The following is an 11,505-nucleotide window of genomic DNA, read 5'->3' as shown; positions in this document are numbered from 1 at the left end:
TTGCACTGTACGACCGGTACTGAAATATGTGGTTATAGTGGTATATTGGGGCTACAGTGGCCCGGTACCCTAACTAGGACAGCCTAACTAGGGTGAATTTAACACTGTCTGTGTCTAACAGGGGGACTATGTGATAAACTGGACTTTATAATTGACACTGCGTCAAAATGAAGTCTTTATGAGGAAAAGTTTTTTTTTTTTTGTTACTGTATGTTTATCCGTTCCCGGGAGTCTAGCTCTATGCTCCGCGCCCGGCTCTAGTGCGTGTGGCTCTATGCGGCGGCGCGTCCAGTCACACCGACGCGGGCTGGCGGGCTCTCGGCGACACGCTTCTGTCTCACGGCGCGGCGCGGGGAACCTCTTGGCGAAGCGGAGATGTCGGGGAGCGCGGGAGAGTGGTGCCTCATGGAGAGCGACCCCGGCGTGTTCACGGAGCTCATCAAAGGCTTCGGTGAGGCGCCGCCGGCGGCTAGCGGCTAGGCTAACGTTAGTGGCGCGGAGCTAACGGTGATGCCGCCTGCACCTGCGACAACGGCCCCCTCCGGCTCTCCCCAAACGCCGGAGCCAGTCTCGGCGTCCCGCCACCTCGTTTTCTAACTGGGCTAAATGTGAAGGACGCACACCCGTGTGCCCGCGTAGCTAATCGTACGCGCCGGGAGTAATTTCACGGTAGCTCGCCGCGCACCGAGTGTACTGTAAATAAATCCCGCTCTTCTCTTGTCGCAGGATGCAAAGGAGCCCAGGTGGAAGAGATCTGGAGCATGGAGCCGGAGAACTTCGAAAACCTGAAGTAAGGACATTTTGAGTTTGCGTGTGACGGTAAACCGAAGCGCAGCGGTCGAGCAACGTGACTCGACTCGACTTCTTTAATGGCTGCCCGACTGGGCTGTATTAATGACTGGTTCTCGTTTAAAAGCGGCTAGAATTCACCCTTCTGACCGCTGTGCCGTGTCATGTTTGTTCCTTGCCCTCAGTTTAAGGTCCCCTGACATGAAAACGTCACTTTGTGAGATGATTTAACACAGAAGCATAGAAGATTCTGGTTTAATACGAGCTCCCCCAGACTGTCTATGGTGATGGGTGTAAAGAGCGTTTTGGTCGTTCTGCTTCACCTTTCAGAGAGCGGCAGCTCAGACGGTCGTATCCGGAATTTGTCCCCTTATGACGTCATAAGGGGAAAGGTTACCTCCCGTTTCTCATGCTTCCAAACATACAACGTCTGGTCAAAATGAATAGATTTAATGTCAACCAAATGTAAACCGTACATAGGTGTCACAATACTCTTTATTGTGGAAATGTGAGAAAGTGAAGGGATTCTGGATCTCTATTTCTGGATTCAGATCTCAAACCTTGTAGAACAAATTGTCTGATTACACTAGTAGCAATGTTGTGGAATTCCTGTTAATTTACACATGAAAATGCATGTATCTACTGTATCGATCTAAATTTAGCGCTGTAATACTTGGATCCTTTTAAAGATCCGGCTCATGCTGAGTCATCAGTAAACTGATCCGGGTGCGTAAGTCACTTGAGTCAGTATTTCCGGGCAGAAGGACCAGCAGATAGTAACGCTTACTCGGATCTCTGAGCTATTCCGATTCGGTTACGTTTCCAGCCAGAGGAACCGCCGGATGCACTGACTGGCTATTCCGATTCGGTTACGTTTCCAGCCAGAGGAACCGCCGGATGCACTGACTGGTTAGTAGCGCTAACTCGGATCTCTGAGCTATTCCGATTCGGTTATGTTTCCAGCCAGAGGAACCGCCGGATGCACTGACTCTGGACAGTAGCGCTAACTCGGATCTCTGAGCTATTCCGATTCAGTTACGTTTCCAGCCAGAGGAACCGCCGGATGCACTGACTGGTTAGTAGCGCTAACTCGGATCTCTGAGCTATTCCGATTCGGTTACGTTTCCAGCCAGAGGAACCGCCGGATACACTGGCTGGTTAGTAGCGCTAACTCGGATCTCTGAGCTATTCCGATTCGGTTACGAGTCCAGCCAGAGGAACCACCAGATGCACTGACTCTGGACAGTAGCGCTAACTCGGATCTCTGAGCTATTCCGATTCGGTTACGTTTCCAGCCAGAGGAACCGCCGGATACACTGGCTGGTTAGTAGCGCTAACTCGGATCTCTGAGCTATTCCGATTCGGTTACGAGTCCAGCCAGAGGAACCACCAGATGCACTGACTCTGGACAGTAGCGCTAACTCGGATCTCTGAGCTATTCCGATTCGGTTACGAGTCCGGCCAGAGGAACCACCAGATGCACTGACTCTGGACAGTAGCGCTAACTCGGATCTCTGAGCTATTCAAATTCGGTTATGCTTGCCGGATCTCTGAGCTATTCCGATTCGGCTATGTTTCTGGCCAGAGGAACCGCCGGATGCACTGACTCTGGTTAGTAAGCGTAACAATAGACAACCAACTTTCCTTCTCGACTCACATCAGCAATCTTTCCCGCTCATGTAGATTCCTTCTCTACAATATCAGACAAATCCGCCCTTATCTGTCAACCCAGGCCACCCAGATACTGGTTCAGTCCTTAGTAACCTCATGACTGGATTACTGTAGCTACCTTCTAGCTGGTCTACCTCTATGTTCTTTCATTTACATTCACATTTACAGCATTTATCAGACGCCCTTATCCAGAGCGACTTACAATCAGTAGTTACAGGGACAGTCCCCCCCTGGAGACAGTCAGGGTTAAGTGTCCTTCTCAGGGTCACAATGGTAGTAAGTGGGGTTCGAACCCGGGTCTTCTGGTTCATAGGCGAGTGTGTTACCCGCTAGGCTGCTACCACCCATCTATGTTCCATCCGACCTCTTCAGATTGGGGACATATTTCATATTAATAATCGGTGTAAAATTTGCACGTTGTCCATTCGAGACTGTTGCTATGACACTAGTCTTTACAATCCATAATCCATCTTGAAGACGTCAGATATACTTTCAGCCCTTCTGCTCATCGACTGTTCCCTTTCATTCCAGACCAGTTCACGGTTTGATTTTCCTGTTCAAGTGGCAGCCAGGCGAGGAGCCAGCAGGCTCCATCGTTCAAGACTCTCGGCTCGACCACATTTTCTTTGCAAAGCAGGTGCGAATTTCTGCTCTATTTCTGAATCCGATTTGGAAATCAGTTTCTTCTGAGTGTTTCATGTCCTGTGATGTCATGCCTTTTATCTCTTTCACCTTTTTTTAAGGTTATTAACAATGCCTGTGCAACTCAAGCTATTGTCAGTGTGTTACTGAACTGCACTCATCCTGACATGCATCTTGGTGAGACGCTGACTGAGTTCAAAGAGTTCTCGTCAAGTTTCGACGCTGCAGTAAGTTTTTATTTCAGCTGCTGGAAGCGTGTAGGACCGTCTGTGAGGTTCCAACTCACCCTTGTCCTGTCAAACTTCTCTCTTGCTCTTCAGATGAAGGGTCTTGCTCTCAGCAATTCGGAAGTCATTCGACAGGTCCACAATAGTTTTGCCAGGTTGGTGCTTCATTAAAAAAAAAATAAAAAATCTGTTTGTGACTAAAATATTATTTACTGAGATCCCGCAACTGAATCAGAACTTTCTCCGTCTTCTCTCTCTCTCTCTCTCTCTCTCTCTCTCTCTCTCTCTCTCTCTCTCTCGCAGACAACAGATGTTTGAGTTTGATGCGAAATCGTTGTCAAAAGATGAAGATGCATTTCACTTTGTGAGCTACGTTCCGGTTAACGGCAGATTATATGAGCTAGACGGACTTCGAGAAGGGCCCATAGATCTCGGTCAGTCGTGCCTATTAAATATGCAAAAACAATTTTTTTTTTTTGTTTTGTTTTTTTTAACAAATAGAAATCTATCATCCATTTTTAAAAAATAATATATAAATATAAATTTTAAATATGTACATATAAATTATATGTATTAAAGCACCCCCATATCTTAAAAAAAAAAAACTTTTATTTTAGTGTGTGCAGCACCCTTTCTCAGCAATTTGTTTCATTTTTGTACTTTCTAGGTCCCTGTAACCAGGATGACTGGATAAGCGCAGTCAGACCGGTTATTGAGAAAAGAATACAAAAGTGAGTGGTCTTTCTTTTCCTGATACACTGCGGATTGGGTGGGTGGTAGTAGCCTAGCCGGTAACACACTCGCCTGTGAACCAGAAGACCCAGGTTCAAATCCCACTTACTACCATCGTGTCCCTGAGCAAGACACTTAACCTTAAGTTGCTCCAGGGGGGGACTGTCCCCTGTAACTACTGATTGTAAGTCGCTCTGGATAAGGGCGTCTGATAAATGCCTTAAATATAAAATGTGAAATGGATTATTTTGTTGTCTTCAACCTCTGACCGCTCCGGCTCTCAGATATAGTGAAGGAGAAATTCGCTTCAACCTGATGGCCATCGTGTCCGACAGGAAAATGATCTACGAACAGAAAATCACAGAGCTGCAAGCTCAGCTCACAGAGGTAAATATGGCTTTAAGGAGCTAGTTCTAGTGATTGTTTTTTGGGGGTTTTATGTTCTGTCATCCTGTTCATGATACAACATGCATGAGAAGGAAGTTATGGTTTTCTACCAGAAGGTGGCAGCATGTGCTTATTTTCCAAACCTTCTTAATCATAAGAAGGCCGCATCTACACTTTCCTGCATCTTACATCACTTCAGTCATTTTGTTTAATTGGAGTCAGGATATAAATTTTTCCTGATTCATGCTGACGTTAGGAGGAGCCGATGGACACGGACCAGAGCAGCAACCTGCTCAGCTCGCTGCAGTCCGAGATCGCCAAGTACCAGCTCCTGATCGAGGAGGAAAACCAGAAGCTGAAACGATACAAAGTGGGTCCCCGTGCTCCGGCGTTGCGCCTGCGGAGTGACGTGCCGGTGAAATAACCCATTTAACGTGCCCTCAGGTTGAAAACATCAGACGGAAGCATAACTACCTGCCGTTCATCATGGAGCTGCTGAAGACGCTGGCCGAGTACCAGCAGTTGATACCGCTGGTCGAAAAAGTGAGAAATGTTCACGTCCGTATTTTATTATATAAGCCAAGCTCAGTCATATGTTACGTTTTGTAAATGAATTTTAAAACAACGGCCATATGAGGAGTACTGATTAATAATAATTATCATTATAAAGTCGTTGTCGAGGAGCTTTTCTCAGTCCTGGTGACGTGAATGAAGGGAGTAGTAACGTGTTCTGTGATCTTTCTTACTCATACCGCACCTCCACGCTCTCAAGGAAATGCTCCTTACGGTTAGTCATCAGGCGGAGGTGGAAAAATCAGCAGATCTTTAAATAGGTGTCGTCGTCTCCCTTTCTCTCCAGGCGAAGGAAAAGCAGAGTGCCAAAAAGATCCAAGAAGCGAAGTGACGGCGCGGTGTGGTCCATTCATCCCCTTCACTCGTGTCTTCTGAAACCCCCACCATCACTACAGGGTTGTCTCCAGTGTTTCTGTCCGTCAGTGCATGCCAAGAGATGCTCAAAGAAGCCTGTATTTTCATATAAACTCCATACGTGTGCACGAATGCTGTGGTTTTATTCGTTTGTTGACTACTGAAATTGATTTGACTGTGTTGTCATTTTTTGGCCACGCCCACGTTTAAAAACTCAGATTTTTAAAATGTTCTTTCGTGGCCTGAACAACGGTGTCTTTACAAAAAAATGTTTAAAATCACCTTGGACAGCAGTTATGTAATCACTGAAAAACTGTAGGCAAACTATTGGAGTTGGATAAATGGGAATAAAGTTATTTATTCTTGGACGACTCCTAGATGTGAATTTGTCTTAGATTTTCTTTACTATTCATGGATTAAACCTTCAATGACGTTCTCCATTCGGAAAGCAAATCAGACCCATTGGATTTAAGACCAGCCTCAGACTAAAAGTGTTTTTGAGCTTGAAACTGAAAGTTTGAAGTTCTCTTCTACAGGTGTTAAGTTTTTGTAAATGAAGTCCTTGAAAAGTCGCCCGGCGGGGCAGGTCCATCGTCATTGATCCAATTCTAACGCTATTCTAGCAACTACTAATGTAGTTGGTCCCGTGATGAACACAGGATGGAACTGCCTGTGTGGTGGTTTGGTTTTTAACCCTAATCGGCAACAAGCAGACAGTTACTAAAGCGTCACCAAACTCCGCCTCCCTCAATTTCAAGCATCTTCACAGCCATACACAGCTTCCAAGACAGAAATAAGCTTTTTGCAAGTGGAATTCTGAACTGCTCAGCAATTTGGGGGTTTGTGGAATGTTGTGGTAAAAGAGCTGGGCATAAAAATTTGGGACGTGAGCGCACAAATACAAAAACTAAAATTTCTTACGCATCTTAGCAAGGTGTTTGGTGCATGTAGGTTAAACTGTCTTTCCACAGGACGAAAAAATGTCGGCATTAAGTCACGGTTCAACATTTGATCAAGTCCTTATCAGTGCTTCAAATGGAACGACCAAATGTCTCATGGTTTTAATGAACCGTGTCCAAACGCGATATACAAAACCCTGAATGTGCCTGTGACTTTTCAGGGGGTTTGGTTAATGTTTATTGCACTAATATGTTTTTTTTTTTATTCATAGACAAATTATAGATTTCTTTCATATGCCAGGAAAGGTGTGATGTTGGTCTTAAATTACATTTAAAGTGGTCGTAAAAAGGGGGGAGGATCCTCTGCTAAGGGTCGGTTTCCCCCTTTTTCTTCTTTTATTTCTTTGTTCTTTAATGTTGTAAATTACAAACACACTTCACACAACCTTCCACCTGAACATTACCGCACTGAACAGGATACGTTTCCTGTCCTGTGACGTAACATTCGTCAGACGACGAGATTTCACATATTTCATCCTGCTCATGACTTTCTAGTGTCGGGCTGAGACCAAATCTGATTTTGGCGACATGCAGCGTTCCTTCGGTTTATTAATTGCTGTACGGAACCTTTTGTTCCGTACGGAACCTTTTGTTCCGTACAGGTACAGCAAACCTGGAAAATGAGATCATCAAAATGAGGATGATGCTCAGAACTCTTAAAACTTTAGAGTCATGGCACAGCGGATGGAGTTTCTCCACAATGAAGAGGGTTCGGCTATTTTTGGCCTGGAATGGAGTCTGGCCATTTCGCCGTCTACCAGCAGAGATTTACTGCGACTGTTCTTATTCATTTGTGTAGTTTTTAGGTCACATGACTTTTCTACAGTTGCTTTTCAGGCGTGGGTTTTCTACTCATGCTGGTTAAGGGGACTGAAGATGTGTATTGGGTTCAGCCATGCCTGCCATCACAGGGTGAGGAACCTGCAGAAGAAGAAGAAGAAGAAGCTCCCGTCTTGTGTCAAATATGACCACCATAAATCACTTCAGTTTTATTTTACAAAACTACAGCATGCATACCTCTTTTTTTTTTTTTTTTTACATTTTTACAGTCCCGCTGCTTTAGGTCCAGGAAAATAATGAAATAAAATGCACAAAATAAAATAATAAATAGTGTGAATTCATGCAAAACTGGACATAGGAAATAAATAAGACATAAAATACAGTAAAAAAAAAAAAAACCCCAGTCAAAGTAGTCTTCTGTAGGTCAGAATTAGTGTCGATCCAGATCTGCAGAACCCGGTTCCAACGCCCTTCGAGAGCTTTAATAAAGCACGGTATGAAAGTACCACATTGTGAGGATTAAAGAAGTGGATGAAAAGCTCCTGAAATGTCCTCAGCCCAGAAGAGGTCTGAGGCACGTGCTGATTTGGTCCATTTAACCTCCGCGATGCGCCACGCTCCTCAGTGCGGCTGTGCGAAGGTTTCCGTAGACGTCCGACTCCAGGAACCGCGGGTACGAGTTGTTCTCCATCAAGGTGTAGACCCTCTTCTGAGCCGGGAGGAAGCATGAGACGGTTGGGTGTTGAAGGCTCTTCTGGATCGTGTCCTTCGTCATAAAGTCCAAGTTGATCTGCAGAGCATCGGTGGTTTGTTTTAGTGAAATGTGTCCTCTGTATCTTAGTGAGATGTGGGCACCATGACAGGGACCTTGGTGGCCTGGGATTCGAACCCGCAACCTTCCGATTACGGGTCTGCTTCCTTACCCGCTTGGCCACCATGTATGTGACATTGATGTTTCTCACCTCCTGAGGCGACTCGCTTTCGATGAACTCCTCGTAGATCCGCTTGGCCTTGGCCGCAAGCTTTCTGGACGACTTGATGCGTTTGAACTCCTCGCAGGCGAGCCAGAATTCCACGTTCTCCTCACAAAACTCCATCTTGGAGAAGATCTTAAAAGCAACCACTCCATCTGGTACGAGGGGAGAAGGTCTGTGAGGTCCAAGACACGATTCCGAAAGCGTGGGCCGAAAAAGTGCTACGAAACTTACATTTGTGACCGAGCAGGACGTCCAGCGACTCCGCCCACTGGTCCAGCTCGTCCGTCGTCGGCCTGTCAGAAGATGAGGAGGAGGACGTTGTTCAAGATTCGCTTTGGATCTACACTGATGCTCACAAGCACGAGATCTCAGCTTACATGCGGGGTCTCCGGTGCAGCGCACTGTTCTTCAGGAAGTAGCCGAACCTCGACCAGCTGGTCTTCCTGAGGAAACGGGGCGGCGGCTCAGTCGGTGTGAATGGCGTGAATGCCGTAAATGGTGTAACCCACCTGTCCCGCGTCTTGCACGCTGAGCCGTTGCAGGCCTTGGCGAGCGTCACACACGACATGTCCCTCCCGCCCGCGTCCACGGCTCTCATCTTCCGGAAGCCCCGGCGTGGAAATGCGGCGGCCGTGCGCCGCTGCCGGCGGATTTATACGCGCACACGCTCCCGGATGTGCAACCCGATAGGCTGCTCTGTGTAAACGTTTGACTTGGCACACACACACACACACACACACACACACACACACACACAACAGGATCTGGAACTGGGCGTTACGGCACGTTGGACTGAGAGGCCCTTAAAGGGCCGACCTTTGGTCTGGCTTGTCACCAAGTGGCATATTTATCCCCGATCGAGCCGATGATAACGCAAATAAGTACATTAAACGTGCTGATATATATTTGGAGGGTCTCGTGATGACGCAACGTGGGTTCCCAGGGCGAATTCAGGCCGACCACACTGCGCCCTTTCATCAAAAACCGGTCCGACGCCACTTGCGCCTTCTAATAATAGACACTCTGTTCTGAAAATAGTACAGAATGTCTGGAACTCACAACCGATCGGATTGGACACGCCTTTTGGAAAATATGAGTGTTCGGATTTTTTCGATTAGCTCTCGTTCGGCAGCGTCACGAGTGTCATGTAGAACCCTGTTCCGAAGACACGCTCGAGAACATCCTTTTCCAGGGAACAGTTTGTCTTTCCCGACTTTTGTCAGCAGCCTCGGCCCAGTGAGCATATATGCAGTCGTTTGAGCAAACGCTTCGGAGGAAACACGGCAAACACCGCAAGAAAAATGAGTCTGGCGGGTGACACCGTGTGACATAACTGGACGCGCGCTCACGTGGCCCCGTGGACATTACTAGACTTCTGTCACTTCTGTCACTTTTTTTCATGCAGCTGCTGTAGTTTTTAACACCACCTACGTGCTGCAATGCTTTGCCGTTAACCGTAAAAAATGTATTAAATCTTTACATTTACATTTGACTGGGATTGAGGATGTAAGCTGAGTTGTGGGTTCGACAGAATTTCGGACTACGGCATTATTAAATCTGATGACATTGGTTCTATCGGTATAGAGCGTCTACTAGAACATTCCAGTGCGTTCTTTGAGCTTTGAAGCTTAGGGATCTTCATATTTTGTTTCGGTAAAGTTTGATTCGGCTGAAAAGACACCAGTCCGGTACCAAATTTTGAAGTGCATATTTATTGAAAAACCAAACAACTTAAGCATTTGGTGCCAAATTAGTTTAAAAATGAAGAAATATATATATTAAAAATATATACTGTCGAAATATGTTCATCCTATTGTTTTTGTGCTCCTCAATATTGTAATGCTCACCCCTCAATATGTCCATGCCTAACCATATATATAACTAAAAGAGGTCAATTCAACATTATCCTTAAATACAAAATGCAGGAAGCCTCAGCTGTAATAAAAATGGTGAAAATGAAATGCTCAGTTAAATAGTCGGTTCTTTTCTTCAGTGTACGTATTGGGGAAAAAATATCACAGAAGCAGAGCTCACAGCCAGATGGATTATTCAAACCCCAAATTTTTGGGTGTCATATACAGAGCTGGCTGCTTCTCTCTGGACCTGGTCTCGGGCCTGCAGGCTGCGTCTGGAGGGTAAATGTCTGGCGAGAGCGCCGTACAACAACCACTTCCAGCCCACGCCCTCGCACTGCTGCATTTATCTCCCAGCTCCAGTCTGTTAGGATGTTCAGGCCTTCTTCTGTGTAAACACTTGCCCGTGTTCGAGTGGAGCAGCCACGAGCCAAGTTTCCACGAGAACATCAAAATCTTTATGCCCAAGGTGTTTCCCAGCACTGACACCGGTTTTGTTCCCTCAGGGCATTTCCCAAGCTGACCAGGAGAACAAAGTGTCCCCTCCGTCAGCAGCGACCGCTCCTCAAACACTCGCCTATAAACCAGACGGGCACAAATCAAATCCAAAATTTATTCCATTAACTTTACAGCCTGAACACAAACACTCGAACCTACAGCCAGTTTAGAGGCACCTAGCAGTTGGAGGGCTGTGGGAAACTTTAGAACCGGGAGGAGACCCACACTGACACGGGGAGAGTTTTGGAGTCTTGTTCAGACATTGATCGCTTGTGAAGCTTGACCAGCGTAAATATCATGTCTCCTGGAAACCACCTGGTCATTTTTGCACACTAAGACTCATTTGCACATCATTCTGTAATTTTCTTTGAATATTAACTGTAATTACAGTTCATATTTATTTATGTCTGCAGGAAATAACTTTTTTATCTTTATTTATATACTCGGCATTTGTATGTGGCCAGCAAAGGAAGAGAAATGTAATTTCAGTGAAGATCCATGTGAATCAGCCAAATTCTCCTTTCTACAGTCTGGCAGCGGCCATGTTCCATGAGTGAACTGTAAGCATATTTACGGGTTTAGGCGTGTGTCAGGAGGCTGTTCCATTGCATAAGTGTTTGAGAAGATGAAATATGAGAAGAATCTTCATTTGCAGAGAAACCTAAGGTAACCGAAGTAAACAGAATCTTGAAAAATGAGAATAAACTCACACAAAACATATAATATTGAATTTCATACCTGGTCCCATATTAATATGTTGAAATCCGATATTATTTTAGATGAAATTAATACCGTTGATTGGGCTGGTGGTAGCTTCGTCTACGGTGAAGAACCTTGCTAGGAACACGTATGTTCCCGCAGTCGGCGGATTATTAGCCTGGTTCATCACTGTGATGTCATCTATTTCTCAGTGACAGTTTCGGTGTTAACGTCCACGAAGCCACCGGTGATAACCGCAGCGTGGCGGGAATTTCAGTAAACCGCCTGACTTCTCCACCTCTCTGCGTCTATCATCACGTATCATTTTTAGGAAAAGAAGCGAAAACTGCAGAAGTGAAATTTT

At 45.8% G+C, this 11,505-nt stretch overlaps 2 protein-coding genes across 3 annotated transcripts; one reads left to right on the top strand and one right to left on the bottom strand.

Annotated features, from left to right (window-relative positions):
- The first annotated feature begins 260 nt into the window (after positions 1-260).
- LOC114769351 (ubiquitin carboxyl-terminal hydrolase isozyme L5) lies at positions 261-5,743 on the top strand. The gene is made up of 11 exons (XM_028962285.1): positions 261-451; positions 727-790; positions 2,992-3,097; positions 3,204-3,329; positions 3,423-3,484; positions 3,633-3,763; positions 3,997-4,060; positions 4,346-4,448; positions 4,705-4,818; positions 4,893-4,991; positions 5,308-5,743. The coding sequence occupies exons 1-11, from the start codon at positions 376-378 to the stop codon at positions 5,350-5,352; spliced, it is 990 nt and encodes a 329-aa protein (XP_028818118.1). The 5' UTR covers positions 261-375; the 3' UTR covers positions 5,353-5,743.
- A 1,611-nt stretch (positions 5,744-7,354) lies between these two features.
- LOC114769357 (regulator of G-protein signaling 21-like) lies at positions 7,355-11,471 on the bottom strand. 2 transcript variants are annotated; one of them, XM_028962295.1, is made up of 5 exons: positions 8,601-11,470; positions 8,469-8,534; positions 8,323-8,384; positions 8,077-8,243; positions 7,355-7,904 (listed from the first exon to the last, which is right to left on the bottom strand). In XM_028962295.1, the coding sequence occupies exons 1-5, from the start codon at positions 8,687-8,689 to the stop codon at positions 7,710-7,712; spliced, it is 579 nt and encodes a 192-aa protein (XP_028818128.1). In that variant the 5' UTR covers positions 8,690-11,470; the 3' UTR covers positions 7,355-7,709. The 2 variants fall into 2 exon arrangements, with proteins under 2 accessions (XP_028818128.1, XP_028818127.1); XM_028962294.1 differs by having other exon boundaries at positions 8,469-11,471.
- Between the last annotated feature and the right edge of the window lie 34 nt (positions 11,472-11,505).

This window comes from Denticeps clupeoides, chromosome 19 (genome assembly GCF_900700375.1).
Source record: "Denticeps clupeoides chromosome 19, fDenClu1.1, whole genome shotgun sequence".
Taxonomy (NCBI): Eukaryota; Metazoa; Chordata; class Actinopteri; order Clupeiformes; family Denticipitidae; genus Denticeps; species Denticeps clupeoides.
The sequence above is the reverse complement of the archived record's forward strand: the minus strand, read 5'-3'. Positions and strand labels throughout refer to the sequence as shown.